The sequence below is a fragment of the Bos taurus genome, chromosome 9 (genome assembly GCF_002263795.3).
Source record: "Bos taurus isolate L1 Dominette 01449 registration number 42190680 breed Hereford chromosome 9, ARS-UCD2.0, whole genome shotgun sequence".
NCBI lineage: Eukaryota > Metazoa > Chordata > Mammalia > Artiodactyla > Bovidae > Bos > Bos taurus.
Window position 1 is genome coordinate 39,867,185 of NC_037336.1, and position 25,196 is coordinate 39,892,380.

The 25,196-nt window shown below is 42.6% G+C and overlaps 1 protein-coding gene across 7 annotated transcripts in view; it reads left to right on the forward strand.

Moving 5' to 3' along the window:
• METTL24 (methyltransferase like 24) overlaps positions 1 to 25,196 on the forward strand; it is a 156,565-nt gene that overhangs the window by 13,431 nt on the left and 117,938 nt on the right. For 6 of the 7 annotated variants that reach the window (XR_009495804.1, XR_001500981.3, XM_015472819.3 and 3 more), the window contains exon 2: positions 24,420 to 24,518. Coding sequence is in view for 4 of the 7 variants with exons in the window: in XM_015472819.3 (XP_015328305.1) it covers positions 24,420 to 24,518 (99 nt within the window). In the remaining 3 variants the exon portion in view is untranslated. Of the gene's footprint in view, positions 1 to 24,419; positions 24,519 to 25,196 lie in introns of those variants that run through there. The other variant, XM_024996866.2, reaches the window with a different exon arrangement.

A 25,196-nucleotide genomic window follows, 5' to 3' on the forward strand; every position in this document is an offset into this window, starting at 1 on the left:
TATAGCATATATAATTACTAGATAATATATTATAATACAGTTATAATATGGAAAGAGAGAGGTGAGTACAGAGACATGATAAATCCTACCAATAAGCAGAGGAAGCAAATCAAAGCACAATAGGATTATATTTTACTCTCCCCCAAGTCACATTGGAAAGAGTATACAATGTCTGATAAAATGAAGAATGAAGAATATTGAGGAAAAGGAACTCCTTACTAAACTACTTTATCCAAAGTAGCTCCCTATCCTGGTTGCTCTCCTGATACCTCCTCTTATATTCTCTGTGGCATCCCCACTCTCTGACATTTTTTCTTTCTCTAATTCTTGTTTACAGTTGCATCCCCTATAAAGGTGGGGGTGGGGGGGCTCATGTGTCCTGGTCACTAATCTATCCCCAGAGACTATGATAGAACCAGCATAAAGCAGGTGCTTAGTAAATAAGGCTAAAAAATGGTTATTTCAATCACTGGGGTAATAGACCAGTGTGTTTGAGGAACATTTGGATCTTTCAAGAGCTATTCCAAGACCCCCTCCAGATCTCTAATTTCTGGATCAGGATTTTACACCCAGACTCTTGGAAGAGAGCTCCCAGCATTGACTTTGCTTCAGACTATGGTACTGCAGAGATTTGGAGCCATATCCAGCCTGTACCCGTTTTGTAATGGCCCATGAGTGAAGAATGGTTTTTATAGATGAATATTTGCAATTGATATGATGTTAGGAAACACTAACTTTGAACCCCAATGAAGCAAAATGCTATCTAAAAATAGTATACTATATTACCAAAAATGTTGTACAGTTTTTATTATATTTTGAATTTCATCAATAAAAATGTAGAAATTTGTCTTTTCATTATGTAAGAATCTATTTAATATCCTTGATTTTGCCTCTTGGCTCACAAAGTCTAAAATATTTACTATTGGACTCTTTACAGAAGACATTTGCCAACTCCTGCTCTGGGAGTAGCCTCAGGCCCACCTAACTAGACTAAGATTGTGGGGGAGACCATTGACCTACCGTGGCCCCAATCTAGTCCTCAAGACCCTTGTGCTAGAGTTTTGCAATCTGCAGCATGAGAAGAATGGGCCGAGGCTTTCCGCAGGGATACTGAAGACATGCTTTAGTCCTCTCTAATCACTCATGGGAATGTCATCATAAAGTCACCCAAGGTCTTTGTTTTGAGGCCATTTCCAGGCAGTGAGTGTTAAAATAATTTAAACCCTGGTGTTTTCCTGTTACCCACACATATATAATTGTTCAGATTTTATTATGACAGTCAGATGAACCCTTTTTTTCCAGCTCTGAGTTCACTCTTCGTTTAATACTTAAAATGGTTTGAACTGTGTGCTGTGAGAGATCCAGTATTTTCTAGTAATATCTAGCATTTAAATTTTCTGATCACTCGCCTAGTTAAATATTTCACCTCTGGCCACTGCCATCTCCTCGGTGTTTTGCTCTGCCCACTTCTTTTATCCCCTAGAATGATCTAGGCATTACTGATAGTCTCAGGGTAAGAGAGGGAGATGTCAATGAAGTTCAAAACAAAAATCAACATAAAACTGATTCAGGATTTCTTGCCCATTGTGAATTTCTTACGCTGTCTTTTCTTCTTAGGCTCCTATACTATTGATCTTGCCTTCTCTTATTTACACATCAGTCCCTTTCTTCCATTTTTCAAGCCTTCAAAGCATCACTCCCCATCCAATGCTCTTGAGCTTACAGCAAACAAATCCTAAATGTATGTCATTTTCTTACTTAGGCAATTTAGTTTTCTCCTCTGCATCCAGGCCCAGCATCGGGATGAATTAAGCCACTCTGGCAGGAAGGCAGAATTGGTTGCAATCAGTGTTGATTTTCAAAAATCAAGTTTCCTACATGCTCTGTATGATTAGACAAGCCATATAATGTGCTCAGCATAGTGCCTTGGATGTACATGGTTAGCACTCATTACGTGTTGACTGTGCCCACTTAGGTCCAGTGTTGTTCCCCTCATCCTGGCTATGGCTACTGCTGTTTTGTGATGTAGGGGAAATATATTACTAGTGACGTTTTGGGAACAGTAGTATATTGCTTCATGCATATCTTCTTTTTCCCTTCTTATGCATCTTCGTTACTTCCTTTGGCTTTTGGGAACCCTGGTGAACTGTATTTCCTTCTGTCTGCTGTGGAAGGTAGTTTACACAGAGTGCTAACATGAACTTTAGGGTTCAAGAGCGCCTAGAAATTACCCATCTAGGTATATACCCAAGAGAATTGAAAACATGTTTGTACAAAACTTGTACATGTCCTGATCCATGCTACAGTGTGGATGAACCTTGAAAATACTGTGATAAGTAAGAGAAAAGAGCCCCAGAAGGCCACACATTGCATCACTCCATTTTAATGAAATAACCAGAATATGCAAGTCTATAGAGGCAGGGAATGGATTAGTGGTTGCTAGGGGCTGGAGAGTGGAGAAGGCAATGGCACCCCACTCCAGTACTCTTGCCTGGAAAATCCCATGGACGGAGGAGCCTGGTAGGCTGCAGTCCATGGGGTCTCGAAAAGTCGGACACAACTGATCGACTTCATTTTCACTTTCATGCATTGGAGAAGGAAATGGCAACCCACTCTAGTATTCTTGCCTGAAGAATCCCAGGGACAAGGGAGCCTGGTGGGCTGCTGTCTATGGGGTCGCACAGAGTCGGACACGACTGAAGCAATGCATCAGCAACAGCAGCAGCAGGGGCTGGAGAGAGGGGAGGGAAAGTGGTGAATGGGGAATGGCTGCTACTGGAAATGTTTTTTTTTTTTTTCAAGGTGATGAAAATATTCTGGACTTAGTGGTGATGGTTGCCTAATCTGTGTATATATCAAGTGCCACTTAATAGTTCACTCTAAAAATGGTAAATTTTATGGTGTGTTAATTATATCTGTTTAAAAATATTCTCAGAAACCCATGGAATGAATGGCAGGTGTGAAACCACATGTTTTGCTCTGTCCAGATAAAGATAAACTAACTGTGCAATAGCCCTGGAACCCAGTCTGATGGTGCTCACTACTGGGCATGGGCACACTCAGTGGAAAGGTGGAGCCCACATGCTTGCTTTCCTAGGAAGCACCTGGTTTGGTGTCTCAGTGTGGTTACCTGACTACTGGTGAACTGGCTGGTGCTCACTCTCTCATCAGTGCCCCAAGCCTGGAAGATGCATTGTAGCATCAGGCACATACAGCCCTACGTTAGGAATGCAGGAGCTGGCTGTTTGCCAGATAAAGGGGATGCCCCAGCTGCCATTACTGTGAGCTCGCTGGGCTCTTAGTGCATCAGTTTTTTGCATAGAGTCAGAGTACCAAGTGTTTGTCAAAAGAAATGGTCAGTCACTGGTCAGCCCACTGCCCCTCTCCTATGAGTGAGTGCTTCTGCTTAAGGACTTCAGCTCCCTTGGCTCTTTCTTTTTCTTGCCTTCGTTTTCACCCAAAGGACACTTGTCACCTCATTCATGATGACTTGTGTGCAGGACACATCCTATACGTTTTGGAGGGCGTTTGTGTTAAAGAGAACAGCAGTTATGCTAATATCTTACTTGTATCACTCTCCCCAGCTTCCACAGGCTTGCTCTGATGTTATTCTACTGGTTCTCATAGTATCTTAATGAGTGAGGTTCTGTTACTTCCTTTCCATCAAGAAGAAATCTGCTTAAATAATTGGTTTCAGGAAAATAGAATTATACCCCAGGTTGACTGAGGTCATATTTAGTATAGTGTTTACTATGTGCTGTGACTACCTCCATGCTGAAATCTGTATCTCAGCAAAATCTGTTGACAACTGTAGATGTGAAGTTTGATACAAAGTCTTCTTAGATATTTCCCAAGTCAAATAATGTATTTTAAAGCTTACTTTTAGCCATTTTGTCAGGTTGGGATTTCAAGCATGCCTTGCATTGCTTAAGAACAAATTTGAACTGATTATATAATTATGATAGGGAATGTTCTTTTGAATAGTGAATATTCATTTTGCACAGAAATAGTAAAAAATGGCTTATTTAACTAATGTGCACTTAGAGGACATAACCTCAATCAGGAGCAGACAGCTACATCAGTTTTGATACTGAAGTGCTTGAATTTATTTGGGTACCCTGGATACAGAGAATTGTTTTGGAAAATCTGAGTGCCTAGGCCTTCCTCCTGGACAAAGAATGTTCTTATTTATAAAACCAAACCGCCAGCACAGATTGGAGCCTATTTAACACATACAATGTAGTATCATTCCTCATTATAGTGATGTGTCAAGACAAGGAACAGGAAAAAAAAGTACTATCTCTATGTATGATTTGTTACTTTAAAAATATAGGCAAGCCAGGATGCTGTTAATAAAAATAAAGACACATATGTTTGGTCAAGTTATTAGCCTAATATGAAAAGCAGATCAAAAGTGCTTGTAAGGTTTAAAAAAATTTTTTTAATAACAAAGTCATATAGGAATGGGAGAAATGTTGTAAGGGAAATTGGAAAGTTAATTTTCCCTGTCTTTTATCAGATGAGTTTTTAGATTATAGTTATTTTGAAACCAAAAAATTTCAGTTTAAAAATAGAAGTGAAGAAATAGGAACAGATTGGAGTTTGGAGGGAAAAAAACTAAAGCGAAAAAGAGAAATATAACAGGAAGTCTCTGTACAGGGAATGCTTGTGTTCAGCTTCTTCTCAAATTTCCTCTGGTTTACGTAGACAACCAGATTGGTGAAGGCTTGAACTGAGTTCAGAACAATGAATCTTCACATTCTTTGAATTATGAAAATTTGATGAAAACAATTAGATGAAAGCTATGGATAAGTGTTCCAGAATACTGAACATCTGTTTGCAGACATATTTGTTTACAGTTGATTTCAGGGGGTTCACGGACCTCAGAAAAACTCTTAACGTGAGAGTGAATCAGAATCACTCATAGGGGTTTTCAGAATACGGATGCCTCAAGCCCTGCCCCTGCCACCTCAGGCCTCCTGTGAAGGACCACTCCCTCCCTTGGGAGGCTTGAGTGCTGGGTTAAGACAGGTTCAGCTATGATTTGAATGGTTGATTTCTGAAGTTGGGAGTAGGTAATTTAATAACTAGTGTTGGTCTCTAACTGAGAGGTGTGCTTGTGTTATGGATGGGCTTTTGTCTGCTGTAATCATCTCAGCTGGGCTGAATCCTCAGGAGGTAGAGCTCAGAGTCCTGGTTAACAGCCTGTGGAGTTGGCACCAGCCCAGGCCTGCCCTGGTGTTGAGATATGTGCTGAGAGGTGCAACCCTACTGATGGCCTATTCAGCTCTCCTGGGTCTCAAGCTACATCTTAAAGAAGAGCCCCATGGTTTGTTTTCAGAATTGTAGCCAATGGTTCCTCCCTGTTATTGATTTTTATGTCATTTCATTTGTAAAGTCCTTGTTCTATGCTAAATGCTAAAAAATTTTAGCATTGCTAAAATTTTATAGCTTCTTGAGAAGCTATGTTTATTATGTTAGAGTTCATCTCTTCCAGTCTTCTGCCTTGTCCACAGTCCTGCTTTACGTTTACATTTCCTCAGCTATGCACCAACATTAGTCCAGCATCTAAGTTAATTGGTAATGTTGCACTCTCTAACTATGCACTTATGGAATCTCTACAACCATAAAATTAGCAAGTGGACCCGTATACATAGTCATCAATTCACAGTAATCAGTCAATTACATAGACGGTGGTTAAAATAGAGAATAGTATACGCACAGTCCATTTGAACTTAAAACATATGCAAGTGCATTTGTTGGCCAATCTTTGGCTGTGAGTATGTTCCCTTGCTGGAATTCTTGGAAAAACCCATTTGAACTGTATCACCAACCATTTCCAGTTTTGGTTTCTTAAGTAGAGCAAGAATTTGACACTTCTGAAGCAATCTGAGTGCAGAACACCTCTAGATTTTAGGGATTCTGTTATTCTTTTTTACAGTTACTTCACCCATGCTTAACGCAACAGTATTTAAAAATAGCACCTAGCTTTTTCTCAACTTGGTTTCTATAGAAAAGAGAACCCGTTTTCTTTCTGTGTACAGATTTCATCATTTTACCTAAATTTTAACGAAATGATGTAATTTCAGTAGCTTGTACAACTGACATAAACTGGTTTGGGAACAAATCAAATGACTCCTGGTAAAAATATGACTAAAGTGGTAGCAGCAGGAGTGCACAGGTAGAGAAAATACTGTCAGTTCATCTGACAAGCTGGTGTTGCACAGACAGATTAAGAGTGCTTCTGCTGTAATATATGCTGAAGACGAAAACTGTGTACTACATTCTAAAGTATGTTGGAGTGTATTTATAAAGTGAATTCCTATGATGAGGAATTCTGTTACTTTTAAGAGGATCTACACAGCATTGCTGTATAGACTGAATGAGTAAAACTAGATCAGGTCAATTATGAGCAGAAGGTCAGTCTCTGCAAGGCTTTGTGGGATCAAACCCCATGGCAAACATAGTTTTCACCTTTGTGCTGTGCTTAGTTGCTCAGTGGTGTCTGACTCTGCAACTCCATGGACTGTAGCCCGCCCGGCTCCTCTGTCCATGGGGATTCTCCAGCAAGCATACTGGAGTGGGCTGCCATGCCCTCCTCCAGGGGATCTTCCCAACCCAGAGATCGCACCCAGTTCTCCTGCATTGAAGGTAGATTCTTTACTGTCTAAGTCACCAGGGAAGCCTGTTTTCACCTTTACCGAAGCATTAATTTTTCTGCATTTAACAAAATTTATAGTAACAAATATTTATAGTTTCAAGGCTGCACGCCAACAATCTTTAGAATTATGAAAACAAACTTTCTATTTTATAGAAAAAATCTGTGCTCTTTTTAACAAATAGATTTGGATAAAACCTAACTTTATGATTTCAAGATATAGAATATATGCAGATTTAACTTAAATTTTATAACCAATATGTAGATCTTTATTAGCCTTTTAATATATTAAAACAGATGTTAATTTTTTACCTGCATAATCTCTAAATATTTTTATTGGAATATAGTTGATTTACAATATTGTATTAATTCCTGCTGTACAGCAAAGTGAATCAGTTACATATATATATATGTATATATATATATATATATATATATATATATATATATATATGTATTTCCACTCTTTTTTAGATTCTTTTCCCATATAGGTCATTACAGAGTATCGAGTAGAGTTTCCTGGGTTTACAGTAGGTCCTTATTAGTTATTTATTTTATATATAGTAGTGTGTATATGTCAATCCTAATCTCCCAATTTATCCCTTCCCCGCTTTTTCCCTTGGTAACCGTGGTTTTTTTTTTACATCTGTGACTCTTTTTCTGTTTTGTAAATAAGTTCATTGTTATCATATTTTTTTGGATTCCACATATAAGTGATATTATTTATTTGTCTTTCTCTGACTTCACTTAGCTGTGATAATCTCTAGGTCCGTCCATGTTGCTACAAATGGCATTATTTCATTTTCTTAGTGGCTAACTAATATTTCATTGTATATATGTACCAAAACAAATGTTAATTTTGAATGAAATATCTTAAATTCTCAACAATGCTTGTTTTCTTTCTTTCAAAATGCTTTCTTGGAAACTTTCCCGGTGAAGTTCCAACTTCCCCAGTGATTAAGACTCTGCTCCCAATTCAGGGGGCACGAGTTCAATCTCTGGTCGGGGAACTAAGATCCTGCATGCCCAGTGGTACAGCCAAATAACAAACAAACCCACAACAACAGTAAAAAAAATAACAAAAACAAAAAACTCCCCAATGTTTCTTAAAGTTTCTCTCAGAATTCCTGCTAAGCTACTTGTCATCTCTTTTACTTGAATTTGAATCAAAGACATTTAAGTTTGATAACAATTTATTTCCACTGAAATAAATAAATAGTATTTATATTTAGCTAGATTAAGATATTACTGTAAGTACCTGCTAGTAAATTTCCCTACTTTCTTCCAAAGTAGTATAAAAAAAAATTATCCTTAATCCTAAGCATTCTATTATGTTCTTTCCTCGCTGGCATTTAAATCAATGTAAAAACGTCTCTTGAAATCACTTCTGTGGGGGACTGCAAAAGAACTAAAACACACTGTGTCCTCACAAGGCTTGTAATCTGGTTCTAGAAACAAGATTGACACATTTGAAACAAATTATATCAAACATCTGTTGTTGTTATTCAGTCCCTGCATCATGTCCAACTCTTTGCAACCCCATGAGCTGCAGCACGCCAGGCTTCCCTGTCCTTCACTATCTCCCGGAGTTTGCTCAAACTCATGTTCATTGACAGTGATGCCATCCAACTATCTCATCCTTTATCACCCACTTCTTCTCCTGCCTTCAGTCTTTCCTAGCATTAGGGTCTTTTCCAGTGGGTCGGTGCTTTTCCCATCAGATAGCTAAAGTATTGAAGCTTCAGCTTCAGCATCAGTCCTTCCAATGAATATTCAGGTTGATTTTGTTTGATCTCCTTGCTGTCCAAGGGACGCTCAAGAGTATTCTCCAGCACCACAGTTTGAAAGCATCAATTCTTCGGTGCCCAGCCTTCTTTATGATCCAGCTGTTACATCCATACAAGACTACTGGAAAAGCCATAGCTTTGACTATGTGGACCTTTGTTGGCAAAATGATGTCTCTGCTTTTTAATACACTGTCTAGGTTTGTCATAGACAAACCTATGACTAACAAACATCTGATTAGTTATAAAATGAGAAGTTTAAGCAATAGTTGCTGAAGCACCTGCTTTGCCTAGTTTATTTTGTGTATAGTAGAGGCTTGAGTGGAGAAGGCAATGGCACCCCACTCCAGTACTCTTGCCTGGAAAATCCCATGGACGGAAGAGCCTGGAAGGCTGCAGTCCATGGGGTCACTGAGGGTCAGACACGACTGAGCGACTTCACTTTCACTTTTCACTTTCATGCATTGGAGAAGGAAATGGCAACCCACTCCAGTGTTCTTGCCCGGAGAATCCCAGGGATGGGATCGCACAGAGTCGGACACGACTGAAGTGACTTAGCAGTAGCAGCAGCAGAGGCTTGAGTGATTAAGAAATTTGGGAGAAGTATGTGGGACTAAAACTGGATTCTGATGAGTAAGTGGAATTTGAACTGACTGGGGAATAACAGAGAGAATTTTGGTTAGGAGGAAAGAGGCCTGGCCTGACACTTTAGGGACAAGATGCTCTCAGGAAACAGACTAAAGAGTAGGATCTGTTTGTGTCCTTCTGGTCTTTATCTGAGCATTTCCTAATTTCCCTGAATCTTGTCCTGGCAATGGATTGTCTTTGGTTACACTTCTTTTCTTTCCTTATGGGAGAATCTCCATAAGACCAATGGTCTGTTCTAGCCTATCATCCAATCCCTAATGCCATGGCACTGGAAAGGGTGTGGGGATACATTTAGAATTATGATAGCCATCTTTTACCCGGTGCCTTTTAGGGACCTGTATCAGTCAGGATAGGCTAGGTTATGCAGTAACTAACATCCTCAAAATTTCAGTAGGTTAAAAGAAAAAATATTTATCACTCATACAGTGTTTTCCGTGGGGGTTGGTGGGAATGAGAGGCACGATCTCATCTTCTTGCTATCATTCTGAGACTCAGGCTGCCCTTGTCTCAACTTGGATATACCATTGTCATTCATCAGAAAGGCCTAAATCTTTTCTAATCCTTCTGTTTAACTCACTGAATATTTGTCATGTATGACATTTGCAGAGCCACTGGAGAATTTTCTAATGTATTCCACATCTTCTGGATAAAGAATTTCCTGAGTTTGTTACCCATTGCATCAGTGAGTGTGTTAGTACAAGACACCCATTGTGGTTTTTACCTGGGAATCCCTTCTAAGTTGCTATTGGGCATACAATGTCTATCTTAAGAGGAAAACTAGACATGGCGAAGATGAAGCACTTGAACCTGGGGTGGAGGCGGCATCGTCTAGCAGAGCAAGGATGCAACTAGCAGCCTAGAGCCCTGCCCCCTCCTACCTGTGTGGCTTCTGTGTCTCTTCAGATCTCTGAGCTTCATTTTCTTCACCTATATTATTAATATAAAGGAGTTGGTCTAGATCACCCTTAAGTTCTCTTTGAATACAATGATTCTCTGCTACTATGAAACAAATAAAATTTAAGGCTAGAGGTAGTTTCTGTCCCCTGTAGTCTATAACCTGTTTGCTTTTAAAGCTCTTCCTTGTTGATGGAAGTTTGTTTGTTCTTTGATGCAAGAAGGTGTTAGTCCTCCTTTCCCGTACATTTGAGAAATATAGTCAGAATTTCTCATCAGCTAGATCGGACAATTTGTCCCCTTTAGTCTTGTTATTCAGTCTGATATGGGGAAAGGGGACAGGGCCGAGGTCAGATAACACTTTCGGAGCTTCACTTCTAATCTTGGAGAGTCTCACTCTTGTTCGCCAAAGAATTCTCAGTTCAGAGTCACAAACCCGGCAATAATTGACCTCTGAAGAGGTCTGCTTTCTTCAGCAATTCTTCATGTTCCCGAAAAGGGCCACTTAATGATAAAGACTGTAGATCTTTCCTTCCATTTAGGGTTGAAGCTTAAAGTGCTTTTGGTTCCAGAGTTGTCCAGCCAGCTCTCTCTCTGCCTTGTTTTATACTGCTGGCAGCCTTCCACAGATGAAAAAGAAACGTTTATTGGGCTGGTTCTACTTGTCAGGCACTATAACTTACAGTGCACTCAGACAGAAAAATGTTCTATAAATATAGAATCATGTGAGGAATGTCCCAGAACCAGAGTCTTATCTTTAATTGCCAGCAGGATTCACTCAGGCTACCAGATACTGTATCATAATCAAAAAGACCAAGGCCAGAGAATGGCAATATGGACAATATGAGACACAGACAATATGAAGATGACAAGTTAGTTAATAATGAATGAGCGTACACTTAAAACTGAGAAATGCATATATGTATACATACACACGTACAAACACACATACATATGTTGTGTGCAACCGATGGCTTATATACAGGGGGATGTGACAGCCTCATCAGGAAACTGATGATACCCTTGGACCAAGTGTGTGATTTTTCTAGTGTCCTGAACCCACTTTCTTTTCCCCTCACATTCACCCTGGCTGTCCTCCTCATGGCAGAGCACCTTGTCTTGCTTGCTCCATCCTTTTCCAAAGAAGACTGGATGATACCCAGCATCATCCAGCATCACTGGGTGACTTTCAGGGACGGCTTGTGTCCCATCCATGTGCTGTGCCACGTGCAGCTGCTCTTCCCCACATCAGCCTGCAGGGTGGCCATTGGATGCTACAGCTCTGCACCTAAGATGTGGCCTCTGGGATGCATTCTTTTTGCCATGCATCCCATCCCACTGCACTTGGTGATGCTGGGTGACACATTTTAATTCTTTGTGGTAATAAGAATCATGCCTTGTTTAGGCTCTGGAACTCAAACACTTTCCCTCTGAAACTGCTCAGCAGCACTGAGCTTTACCACTGACAGGCTTTCCGCTCAACATTGTGCCACAGAACCTTGTAAGAGTCTCCGAGGCTGAGAGGCTAAGGTGACATCTGTTTGTCCGTGACTGCCAGCGGCAGGATCAGACTGAGGGAACCTGTGGAGAGACTTGTGGTTTGGCACGAGGTTGAGGACTCATGTGGGCTGAGAGCCGCTGAAGAGTCCTGGGCACCACTTTATGGACAACCCTGGGACCTAGGTCAACGTGTGGGGAGTATGGAGATTTGCTGTGCAGCTGTGAGGGAAGAACCCTTTTTCCTCTCATGCCCCCCTTTTCTAGTTTTCCTTCTCCATTCTTCTCCCCACCCTCTGCTAACTCCACATCTCCTTTGGCTTTGGCAGCTACTCAGGATCCGAGGATCCTTGAAATGGGTTTATAGGGGTCTTGCAGACCTTCCGTCCTGAGATGATAATGTTTTTGAAACTGGTAAATATTTGGGGGATATTAACTGGCTGGAGTTTTCAAACTAAAGTAAATCCATGACCTCATAACAGATTGATGTTGATTCAGATGATGTTAAGCTTCTAGGACTTTGAATCTCAAGAGGTGTAGGTAACTTATATGTTTTTAATACAGTGTGTGTGTGTGTGTATGTGTGTGCACTTGCACACGTATAAGGGAGAGAGAGAGAATTCTTAAAAATGTGATAGATGCTGTTTCCACATTCCTATTTGCTTTCTTAGACAAACAGTCTTCTATACTTTTACTTTTGTAAGACAAATGAAACCCTTCCTTTACATGGTTGATATGTAACCCTGGTAAGATCCATGATTGATGTTTGAGTACCACTGTGTATGCAGTTGTTATATAGTTTCTCCATCATGAAAACAAATAAAAACCTCTGCATTTCACTGAATCTACTCCAGGAGTTTGGCTTCTCTTTCTATTGTCCTATGATAAAAACCTAAAATACATTATATGTTTTATTCTCTTCACTACCCTTTTCTGTGTATCAGTCTCACCCAGACGTGAGCTATTTTGCCACACACAGAAAACATAGTGAATTTAAAAATGTCAGTTTGAAAACGAAACCCAACTCAAATTTGGCATTTCTTTCCAACTTACCAAGATAACTTAGAGAACAAATCTAGAGCTGAGAATTTATTCCTTCTTGTCCTTTTATTTTATTTAGAAAAATTTCTTCCTAAAAGTTATCAGGGCCTGCTTGAATGATAGTGCATTTTTTTCTCATCAGAGTTGATTTCATTTCTGGTTCCCTTGCTTCCCAGCCTACACTCTGTGTAACGTTGCAGAGGCGGCAGATTGATGGGGAAAGGATTCAGAATGTGCTCTGGATTGGGGTTTCAGTGTGTGTGCTGTCTGCTGCCAGAGACATTTAGCAGATGGACTTGGGAAGGTGGGACTGGGCCTGGATGGGGAGGGGGCCTCAGGGTAAGAAGCGCTTTATGAGCTGGGCTGGCTCTGCCTTCTCCATTTAGCCATTAAGACCCTGGCCCACTATGAAGTCTATCACCAGATAAAAGAGACTCAGCTTTTGCTGTCGTTGTCTTTCACTTTCAGCAGTTTGATTATGATGGGTACGGGCGTGGATTTCCTTGTGCCTTTCTGTTAGGGGTTTGCTGAGCTGCTTGAATCTTTAGGTTTATATCTGTTGTCAAATTTGGGAATTGTTTAGCCATTGTATCTTTAAATATTTGTTTCTGTACTGCATTCTTTCTCTTTCTCCTCTGGGATCCCAATAAGTGAGTGTTAGACCTCTTGACATTGTCCCACTGGTCCCTGAGGTTCTTTTCATTTCTTTTTCAAATCATTTTTCTCTTTGTTGTTCAGATTGGATACTCTCTGTTTATCTGTATTCAAGTTCACTGACTCTTTCTTGTGATATATTCTTTCTGCTATTGAGTCCATCCACTGAGATTTTTATTTTGGTTATTGTATTTTTCAGGTCTAAAATGTCCTTTTGGCTCTTTATATATCCTGTTTCTTTGCTGAAACTTTCTATCTTTCCATTGGTTGCAAGAGTGTACACTCCTCTTACTTCTTGGAGTGTTCTGTAATACTTGCTTTTAAGTTTTTGTCAAATAATTCCAGGATCTGTGTCACGTCATTGGCATTTGTCGATTGTCTTTTCTCCACACCAATTGGGATTTTCCTGATTCTTCAAATGCTGAGTAGTTTTGAGTTATATCCTTTTGTGTGTATAATATCATGGAGGCTTCTGTTGTTGTTCAGTTGCTCAGTCATGTCCAACTCTTTGTGACCCCATGGACTACAGCCTGCCAGGCTTCCCTGTCTTTTACCATCTCCCAGAGTTTGCTCAAACTCATGTCCATTGAGTTGATGATGCCATCCAACCATCTTGTCTTCTGTTGTTCCCTTTCCTTCTGAGTCTCTGAGTTATGTTTAAATACTATAAATAATGTCCATATATCAATATTTGTTTTTCCACGTAGTTGAGCTGGTTGGGTTCAGGTCTCAAGGTCCAGCCAGCCTTTTATGAATTAAGATTTCACTATCAGTTGTCAGTTATATTTTTAAAATTTTGCAGTGTTCTTTGGATCTGTCCCACATGCATTACACCCAGTGGCCAGACTCAGACCTGGTGGAGGTCTGTCTATTGGCGGTTCTCCAAGTCTTTGATATGCTAACAGATGCACATGCGCATGCACATATCTAGGTGTCTGGGGATGGGGGAGGGGATTGGTTCTAGCACGCCTGCAGATAAATCAAAATCTGTGGATGCTCACTTCTCATACAGTGATGTACTACCATTGGCCCCCGGTATCCCCAGGATTCTGCATCCACAGATATTGAAGTGAAAGTGAAAGTAGCTCAGTCGTGTCGAACTCTTTGTGACCCCATGGACTATACAGTCCATGGAATTCTCCAGGCCAGAATACTAAAGTGGGTAGCCTTTCCCTTCTCCAGAGGATCTTCCCAACCCAAGGATTGAACCAGGTCTCCCACATTGCAAACAAGTTCTTTACCAGCTGAGCCACAAGGGAAGCCCAAGAATACTGGAGTGGGTAGTCTATCTTCTCCAGCTGCTGCTGCTGTGTCATACTGGTTGTGTTCGACTCTGTGCGACCCCATAGACGGCAGCCTACCAGGCTCCTCCATCCCTGGGATTCTCCAGGCAAGAACACTGGAGTTGGTTGCCATTTCCTTCTCCAATGCATGAAGTGAAAAGTGAAAGTGAAGTCGCTCAGTCGTGTCTGACTCAGCGACCCCATGGACTATAGCCTACCAAGCTCCTCCGTCCATGAGATTCTCCAGGCAAGAGTACTGGAGTGGGTTGCCATTGCCTCCTCCATCTTCTCCAGCAGATCTTCCCAATCCAGGAATTGAACCAGGGTCCCTTGCATCGCAGGTGGATTCTTTACCAACTGAGCTATCAGGGCTGATATTGATATTGAGGGCTGACTGCATTATCTAGTTCCCTGTGTTTCTGAACCTCTGGCTAGAAAGGTTAGACTTTAGTTACAACACCCTTCCTGTGACTATATGCAAGCCCAAAGTCAAGCTGTTTGAGAAGAGAGAAAATACTCAACGAGGTTTTTCCCCTGCCCTCTTGGGGCCACAGCTTCAGATCAGAGAAGAAATTTCCCTTTCCTAAGAGTTTTAGGTGCTTGCAGACTCCTGCTGTGGCTTCCACTACAGTGGGATTGCCTGGGAGTTGGGGTGCTAGAATGGAGGAAAGGAAATACAAGAAGAGGGGTAAATAGGGAATCCTCCTACTTTCTCTGAGCATTAGGAGACCCTTCCCCCCTTGAGCCTGAGCTAGAGGGCTTCTCTGGAGCTCTTGGTCTGTGCAGATGTCTGCCTGCAGTGTGAGACCACCTTGAGTGGGGGCACGAGGGGGATGCCAGAAGAAAACCAGTGGTGCCCTTACTGCTGCTTCCTGATACTTTGAATTCTGGTCTTCTTTCCCAGCCCGCCTGCCAGTATTTACTTTTCAGATTTCTCAAATAGCTGCTTTGATGCATTCTATCCAGGTTTTATTGCTGTATTCACTGCCAGACACAGGGTGAGGGTGTGCTTACCCATGTTATCCAGAACTGAAACTGAGATTTTTTTGGTAACAAAATTTTTGCATGGGGAACCTGAATTTTAAACGTGTGTAACTGACCCTTAATCTTTCTAAAGCAGGGCCCATTCTGAGAGAAAGATCAGTTACATGAAGCTGAGGGGAGGGACATGTGAGCTGCCACCCCAGAGACTCTGAGAATCACACTTGAGTGAAGTCCTAAAAACTATGATTATCCCAGGGCGTCCCAGAAAGGCAGTGGCTGGTGCTCACACGCTCCCCGTTGTGTCTGGATGGCTGCTCTGTCCAGGTCCCATTCTGTGCCTCCCCCTCCCCCAACAATTCCCCCAACTCCCCTTCTCCTTCTAAAAAGGAACAATTTCCTTCAATCTTTGTTTCCTGCCGGCTAACAGATGCTCTTAATTAGCACAAAATTGCTAAATAAATAGATTTTGCTTGTTTTGAGTTTGTTTTTTTCCAGAAAGCTTAGGCTTTCCAACATTAACTCATTGCACACTCTCAGCGTATTGTTTAGTTTGAGTCAAGGACTCACAACCTTGTTCTTTTCCACAGGCACAACCATAATGCAGAAAATCAATTGTTAGCTATCTCCCACAACAGAAAATTGCTGTTTCTAAAACCTTTCAAGAGCTTACTAGCTGTGGGGAATGTGAATTTGAGAGTACCGAAACTTGGCAAAAATACCCCAGACACTCTACCAATTATCAGTCACAATAAAGAAACTGATCATTTAAATCACTTATCATACAATTTCATCCCCAAAGAGCTGTAGAATTGAGACACAGAGGAATGGACCATTAGACTCTTTCTTTGGTTTTTATTTCAAAAGAAAGTAAAAATATGTATGCTTGTCTAAAACTTGCTTGTACAACTGGTGGTGGTACTGTTGCCAGTCTGACCATTTCTGTGTGGCCTACGTGAGGTCATTCATGGGTGTGGGAGAAATGGCTTGTGAAGAAGGAAGCTTTTATGCCAAATTTCAAGGCAAAGAAAGCTTTTGCACAAGACAGAATCCATGATTCTCTTTTCAGGTCATGGGTGGGTTTGCTTTTATATGTATACATATATTTTAATGCAACCAGTTTTGCTTGGGGCTTATGGTCTTGAATTAATATATTTCTATTATGTGCATATGTGTAAGCTGGTAGGCAAAAGAGTATTTTAAAAGATTGCTTTATTTTTTGCATTATCTTTTAATAGTGAAACCTTGGAATTCGGTTTCTTTGGCTTGAAAGAATCATTTTCTTTATCCAGAAACAAATTTGATGCTGAAGTCATAAATTATAAAAATATGTGAAAGCCTCACGGTTGTGCTTGTTGCAGTTTTTGGAGCCAGATCCATTATCTCTGTGCACCGACTTGGGCTGACTCAGCGATTGCTTTTTACCCTTTGGGAAGAGACTCTCAGATGTCTGCAAAATAGCCCCCAAACAACATGAGTTAGCTGTGTATAGAATCCTTTGCTTAATGTTAATTTTTTGGAAATTTTTTCTATATAATCAAACCATTTCCCCTCGTTAGAGGAAGCCAGTTCACTTTGCAATGCATGTTTCCTGGAGGAAGAACCAGATAAATCCTTCACAGACAAAAGTGGGTGGGGACTGCTTCCTTTCCTCTGAAATCTGGGTCCCTGCCTTTCCTGGGATGCTTATCTCTGTTGAAGGAGGTGCTCCTTTGTATGAGTGGCCTCGTGGTTTATGTATGGGGCAGGACCACGGATTGCAAAGGAATTGAGCAACCCCCTGGCTCCACCCCTGCAAGGGCTCAGGAGCCTGAGCACTTCTCTGTGGCAGCACATTGTGGAGGCTCCATTTGACACCAGCTCAAGCCTGTTGGGGACAGATGGATCTGCCCCAATCCCCAGTGACAATACCTCCACCACCTTCTGCTTAAGCTGCTCCTTTACTGATCTGAAGAGGAAGTGGAGGCAACAGAGGGGACCAGGAATCTACCTTCCCACCCCCTGGGGGTGGGATGGGGGTAGCCTTGTCTGGTCACTTGATATTTGGAGCACATGGATAACAGTGTACTTTGGCATTTAGGGAGTTGTTTGGGGGAATTGTTTCTTTTTAAAAGGAAAAGACATTTTTTTTTTTTTTTGCCTTGTTGTAGTAAACAGTGTTTTAAGGTGCTCCAAGAATTCTGTTTGTGGGACTTCTTTTTTGTTGTTGTTTTCTTTGTTTGTGGGATTTCTGATGGACAAATATTGATGTGTGCACTAGAGAATTAAGACAAATGATAATTGAAAGAGATGATAAAAGCTAGTGGTTTCCTTGGGGAAATAATCACAAATTGCTGTCAGGCTGATTCCAATGAGAACATTACTTTATGTGAAATGTTTTCTAAACAGCTCAACCAAAGCGTTAAGCCAGAGCACTTTTGAGGGCATCTCTCTGCTGTATATTTCTATTATATCCCCACCTGAGACCCTTCAACTTATTCACCGTTCCAGCTGTCGCGTTTAGCTTTGTCATGGTCAACACTCAGTGGAACTGAGAAATATCAGATAGCAAGATGGATATAGTTTGTGGATTCTTAATATAATTGTATAGTTTTATCATATTGAGTCATCCCCCCCATAGATTCACTATTATTGATCCAGAATGTTACCTTTGTGTGTTAGCCCAGGTTAAGTGCTTCTGCTATGTTTAAAGTGTCTCTTTAATGAGAATTTTGGGCTTCTCACATTGGAGACTGCTTCCCATGATCTATATTTGTATTTTCCGGCATTTATTTTGGATTGGCACTTGGATCCTTCACCTCTCTTGTAACACCATTGTGCCTATAGAGGTTTCAGTCAGAGCTCTTGTGGAACTTTGTTGCATTTATTGGTTTACACAGCTGTGTCCTATATTAAATTGTAACCCAGATCCTGGCACAAGGCACAAATGACCACTGAATGAGTGAATGATTCCCTGGTCAAGTCTCAATGCCTCTTTCCAAAGGATGCTGTGTGGGAGAACTTCCACTTGCCTTTCCAGGCCCACTCTCCATCTTGATCCCCTACTCCGTGCCCCAGCAGAGGCTGACCTGTGGACCAACCACAGCCTCCCGCTTCTTTAGCTTCTCCTTCCATTTGACAGTTAGGGTGAGTAGGTACTTTCATAGGACTGTATGTGATAGGGTTGGCTGTAATTCTATCAAACACCTTCTCCATGCAGTTTCCCTCTTTGGGTTCCACAAATTTCCCCCTTCTCCTGCTCCTTCCTGCTCAGGATTTGGAAGGGCTCCCTGGTGCTACCAGCCACAGGTATTGCATTACTCCTTATTAGTTTCCTAAACTCTTTCTTCATGAGAAACATTGGGCTGGACGAAGCACAAGCTGGAATCAAGATTGCTGGGAGAAATATCAATAACTTCAGATGCAGATGACACCACCCTTATGGCAGAAAGTAAAGAAGAACTAAAGGGCCTCTTGATGAAAGTGAAAGAGGAGAGTGAAAAAGTTGGTTTAAAGCTCAACATTCAGAAAACAATCATGGCATCCGGTCCCATCACTTCATGGCAAATAGATGTGGAAACAGTGTCAGACTTTATCTTTGGGTGCTCCAAAATCACTGCAGATGGTGATTGCAGCCATGAAATTAAAAGATGCTTACTCCTTGGAAGGAAAGTTATGATCAACCTAGATAGCATATTAAAAAGCAGAGACATTACTTTGCCAACAAAGGTCCGTCTAGTCAAGGCTATGGTTTTTCCAGTGGTCATGTATGGATGTGAGAGTTGGACTATAAAGAAAGTTGAGCACCAAAGAATTGATGCTTTTGAACTATGGTGTTGGAGAAGACTCTTGAGAGTCCCTTGGACTGCAAGGAGATCCAACCAGTCCATCCAAGGAGATCCAACCAGTCCATCCTAAAGGAGATCAGTCCTGAATATTCATTGGAAAGACTGATGTTGAAGCTGAAACTCCAATACTTTGGCCACCTCATGCGAAGAGCTAACTCGTTGGAAAAGACCCTGATGCTGGGAAAGATTGAAGGCAGGAGGAAAAGAGGACGACAGAGGATGAGATGGTTGGATTGCATCACTGACTCAATGGAGATGAGTTTGAGTAAACTCTGGGAGTTGGTGATGGACAGGGAGGCCTGGCGTGCTGCAGTCCATGGGGTCGCAAAGAGTTGGACACGACTGAGGGACTAAACTGAACTGAAACTCTGCCTGCACCTTTGTAAATAGTCTCTCTACTAAATTCTTCCCATCGTATCCTGCTGGGACCTGACCGACATTTCCCAGCTCACCCAAGATAACAAAGTTTTTTGTAACCTAGATATCATAATCTGCGTCTCTTGCATTATTTCAAGTAAACACTCTCTTCTAGGATGGTCTACAACCAAATCAGAGTCAGATAGAGCAGGGGTCAGCAAGCTCCAGCCTTGCAGGCCAAATCCAGCCTGCCAGCTGTTTTTGTAAATGGAGTTTTATTGGAGCACAGTCCTGACCATTTGTTTACTTACTGTCTTTGGCTGCTTTTGAGCTACAACAGGCGGTGAGGAATTGCAGCAGAAACTGCATGGCCTGCAAAGACTGAAATATTTGCTGTTTGATCTCTTATAGAAAAAATTTACAGATCCCTGATTTAGAGGAAAACCATAACGTGAAAACTTTATTGTTTTCATCAAAAGCCTCCTGGGTCAGGCACTGGGGTACTTGTCAGGATCCCATGAGACTGACCTGGGGAGTTTGAAACCCCAGGCCTGGACAAACTTGCAGGCAGCTTTGTGTTGCTGTGCTGACAGCAGCAGCAACCTGGAAAGTCAGTCTTCGTCATTAGATGCAAAAGGAGTGTAACCAAGCAAAGCTAAGAGGCATTTGTCTGTAATTTATGATTTCATAATTAATAATTCCCTGGAAAGAATGGCTTTCCCTAATGTTTCAGCATTTCTCTATCAAGCTTATTTTGTATATATCTGTCTCCCCCACCAGACTGTGAGTGCCTCTCAGGAAGTTCTGGGTTTTATTCATATGGGTGCCAACTAGTGCCTGGCACAGAGTGGCTGATGCTCAATAAATATTGTTTGACCAAATGGTAATCAACAACTAACTTAGAGAAGAAAAAAAGAAATAGCGGGGTGGGAGTCATTAACTGGGAAGATTTATTGCTTAATGTTCTCAGACTCTCTCTGGCTGGAGTCTCTGCCTCCTCAGCCTTCATAAACAAGAACAGCTATATGAAAAGCCTATTTCCTAAGAAAAGGTGCCCCTCAGGGCAGACTGACTATATAATTTGCAGGGCTTAGCACAGAATAAAAATGTTGAGCCTCTCGTTTAAAAATTAAGAGTTTTAAGACAGTGTCAGCACTGAGACAAACACAAGCACATCTAAGAATGTACAACCTGCGTGCCTACGAAACTGGCCCTGCGCTGAGGATTCCTGAGGACGAGGCAGCCTGTGGGTGATCAGTGAGGGTTCTTTCAGTCCAGAGGACTGCAGGGTGCTCCACCACTATTTGTCTGGCTGCTGAGACTGTGGACTCTCAGGACTTGGTACAGTGATATGAGTCTTATAATGCCTAACCTGGAATAATGCTTTATCACTTACATAGTGTCTGCATTTATCTCAGACCCACATGCCAGAGTGTACTGTGCTTCCCCAAGCCCACACATTTGGCTTGACACTGACTAATCAGCTTGGCCTTCATTCTTCTTGCTATCTGTTTAACCCCAAGTCACCTAGGCCACCCCGTTTAGGGGCAAAAATATATATATGTACTAAAGTGCCCCGTTTCCAAGGCAATGCCAAATAATGTACCAACTACCACACAATTGCACTCATCTCACACACTAGCAAAGTAGCGCTCAAAATTCTCCAAGCTAGGCTTCAACAGTACATGAACTGTGAACTTCCAGAGGTTCAAGCTGGATTTAGAAAAGACAGAGGAACCAGAGATCAAATTGCCAACATCCACTGGATCTTTGAAAAAGCAAGAAAATTCCAGAAAAACATCTACTTCTGCTTTATGCACTATGCCAAAGCCTTTCACTGTGTGGATCACAACAAACTGGAAAATTCTTCAAGTGATGGGAATACCAGACCACCTGACCTGCTCCTGAGAAATCTGTATGCAGGTCAAGAAGCAATAGTTAGAACTGGACATGGAACAACGATCTGGTTCCAAATTGGGAAAGGAGTATGTCAAGGCTGTATATTGTCACCCTGCTTGTTTAACTTATATGCAGAGCACATCATGTGAAATGCTGGGCTGGATGAAGCACAAGCTGGAATCAAGATTGCTGGGAGAAATATCAATAACCTCAGATACGCAGATGATACCACCCAACTTATGGCAGAAAGCAAAGAAGAACTAAAGAGCCTCTTGATGAAAGTGAAAGAGGAGAGTGAAAAAGTTGGCTTAAAACTCAACATTCAGAAAACTAATGGCATCTGGTCCCATCACTTCATGGAAAGTAGATGGGGAAACAATGGAAACAGTGACAGACTTTATTTTTCTGGGCTCCAAAATCACTGCAGATAGTGACTGCAGCCATGAAATTAAAAGACGATTGCTCCTTGGAAGAAAAGCTCTGACCAACCTAGACATCGTATTTAAAATCAGAGACATTTCCTTACCAACAAAGGTCCACGTAGTCAGGGCTGTGGTTTTTCCAGTAGTCATGTATGGATGTAAGAGTTGGACTATAAAGAAAGTTGAGCACTGAAGAACTGATGCTTTTGAACTGTGGTGTTGGAGAAGACTCTTGAGAGTCTATTGGACTGAAGGGGGATCCAACCAGTCAATCCTAAAGGAGATCAGTCCTGAATATTCATTGGAAAGACTGATGCTGAAGCTGAAACTCCAATACTTTGGCTACCTGATGGGAAGAACTGACTCACTGGAAAAGACCCTGATTCTGGGAAGGATTGAAGGCTGGAGGAGAAGGGGACGACAGAGGATGAGATGGTTGGATTACATCACTGACACATGGGCGTGAGTCTGAGCAAGCTCTGGGAGTTGGTGATGGACAGGGAAGCCTGGTGTGCTGCCGTCCATGGGGTTGCAGAGTTGGACGTGACTGAGCGGCTGAACTGAACTGAACTGAACAGAAAGTGCCCCAGTACGTCTGTTTAGATGTTTCTTTTTGGGTGACAGACAGTTCTTGCCATAAAACCTGTCTTTGTCTCCTGTGGCTGCTGTCACAAAATACTACAGACTGGGTGGCTTATAAGCAACAGAAATTTATTGCTCACCGTTCTGGAGGCTGGGTGTTCAAGATCAGTGTGCCAGCATGGCTGGATCCTGGTGAAGGTCCTCTTTCAGGCTGCAGGTGGCTGCCTTCTTGCTGTGTCCTCACATGGTGGTAGGGCCCAGGGAGCTAGAACACTAATCCTATTCATGGAGGCCCCACCCTCATGATGTAAGCACCTCTCAAAGTCCCGCCTCCTAATATTATCACATTGGGCATTAGGATTTCAACACAGGAATTTTGGGGGTGGGGACACACATCCAGACCATTGCAATGTCTGCCTGGAGAACAATGTGTGTGCATGATCCTTGTTTTGGCCCCAGAACCCTTTCTGCAAGGTGGTTGGGATGGGCTCCTGAACCCGACTTTATGGTGAGGAGGGGGACAGGGGAGGGCTGTGTACATGAATGATCCCCAGAACCCTCCCCTGCCCCCTTCCTCACCATAAAATGAGGTTTGGGAGCCCATCCTAACCACTTTGCAGGAAGCTCTGTGCCAAGACTCCCAAAGTCTTTCCTCACATGAGATGTTCACCCTGCCATCTGCTAGGGCTTCTCCTTGCCCAGGCCCCTGCCCTTCCCCATCCTACACCCTGCACCGTACTCTGCCCTTGGGATCACAGTGAGTCTCCTGGAGGTTTCCGGTGGTGACCACTATGGTGGGAAACTTGAGCTCTAGAAAGGATTTCATGACTAGAGCTTCCTTTTGACTGGAGGTATCCCCAGTTTTGATTCTTCTAGATCACCACTACTTTCCTCCAACCCTTCATCTACTCTACCTTGCCACAAAAGGAGGCTTAGTGTTCTGATCACTCCACTCCTGGGAGCTCCTTGCATCTTCTGCTGAAAGTTGGAGGTTGTCTGGCAGTGCTAGAAGGCCACCACTGCCAGCCCTGGTGGTGCAAGCTCCAAGGTCTGTTGGCAGATGCATGGTGCCAGACGACAGGGGCACTGAGGTCTGGAATACCCAGTGGCACCCCTTGTCCTCCCCCGCATTTCCCTCTGCTAGGAGCAGGGGGTACCCGAGCACCCTGAGGATTCAGGCATTACGGTGTCATGACAACAGAACAGGCCCTTAGGAGGCACCTATTTCTAAAGCTGTAACCCATAGACCGTGGAGGTTTATTCCACAATGGGGAGAAGCTCCGGCTAATACAGAGCTGCAATTGAGAGAGCCTGATGGGGTCAAGTGGAGTTTGCCTTTGATCAGAAGCTTGAGACAGATATCCCATCTGGCTTTTGCAGTCTCCTGCTAAAGCTGGTAGCTGGGCTTTCTCAGGCCTCATTTGTCTCCCTGTGACTGATGTGGCCTTCATGCTGCTGCTGCTGCTGCTGCTGCTAAGTCGCTTCAGTTGTGTCCGACTCTGTGTGACCCCAGAGATGGCAGCCCACCAGGCTCCCCCGTCCCTGGGATTCTCCAGGCAAGAACACTGGAGTGGGTTGCCATTTCCTTCTCCGATGCATGAAAGTGAAAAGTGAAAGTGAAGTCGCTCAGTCGTGTCTGACTGTGACCCCATGGACTGCAGCCTATCAGGCTGCTCCGTCCATGGGATTTTCCAGGCAAGAGTACTGGAGTGGGGAGCCATTGCCTTCTCCGGCCTTCACAATGGCAGCCCCAAACCACCTCCCTGATGCTCAAGAGCGGCAGTGTTTATTTTGCAGGCGGCAGTCTTACCTTCCTAATACTCTGCACCCTTCCCACCCCCCACCCTAACTTCCTGATCCTTTTCATACTAACCTATGTTTTCTCCTTGCAGGGTCCCCGGTGGCAAATAGACCTCCAGCCTTGGGCAGGCCCTGCTCGCTCCCTGGATGAAGAAGCCTTGAGGTTCCTGAGATACATCAGCACCATTCAGGTTGTGTTTCAAGCACAAGTGGGTTTGGAAACTGTAAAAGATGCCAGCTGCCCCTTTTAAAGGATTTGTCAATAAGGGTCTGGGAAGTTTCTCAGTGCCTCCTGATAGATGCTTGATAGGGACAGTTTCTGAGGCCTTACTGCTTAAATATATCTGCTCACCTAGAGGCAGATAATAGGTGCCTTCCATCTGCTTTGGCATCTTATCCCTTCCAGGAGTATCATCACCCCGAGATGTTTTAATGATTCATTGCAATGTGTTTTAAAGATCCACTTTAGAAAATTGCTTTGGGAAACCATTTGAAGTGACAGATTCTTGCCCCTGAGTAGGCAGTCCAGTGTGTCACAAACCAAAACCATCATCTGGAGATTCAAGTCCCAGTTTGGAGAAATCTGCCTTTTCACTTTTCTGCCACAGAAGGTTGGCAGACAGAGACGCGTTAGGCCAGAGAGCCAAGGAGACTTCGCAGGCAGTCAGAAGAGAAGCTAATGAATCCGAAGGCTCTCTGTTCCTAGGGCCCTTTAAATCATTACTGAGCACCGCCTTCATTAGTGACTTAACGCATTGTGGCAGCTCCTGCCCGGTGCCCCGAGCGGGCAGAGACTCTTCATTAAGGAAAGTCTATGGCTCTTGACACATTAATCAGGAGGGTCCATTCTCCAGTAGCCTGATCCTGAG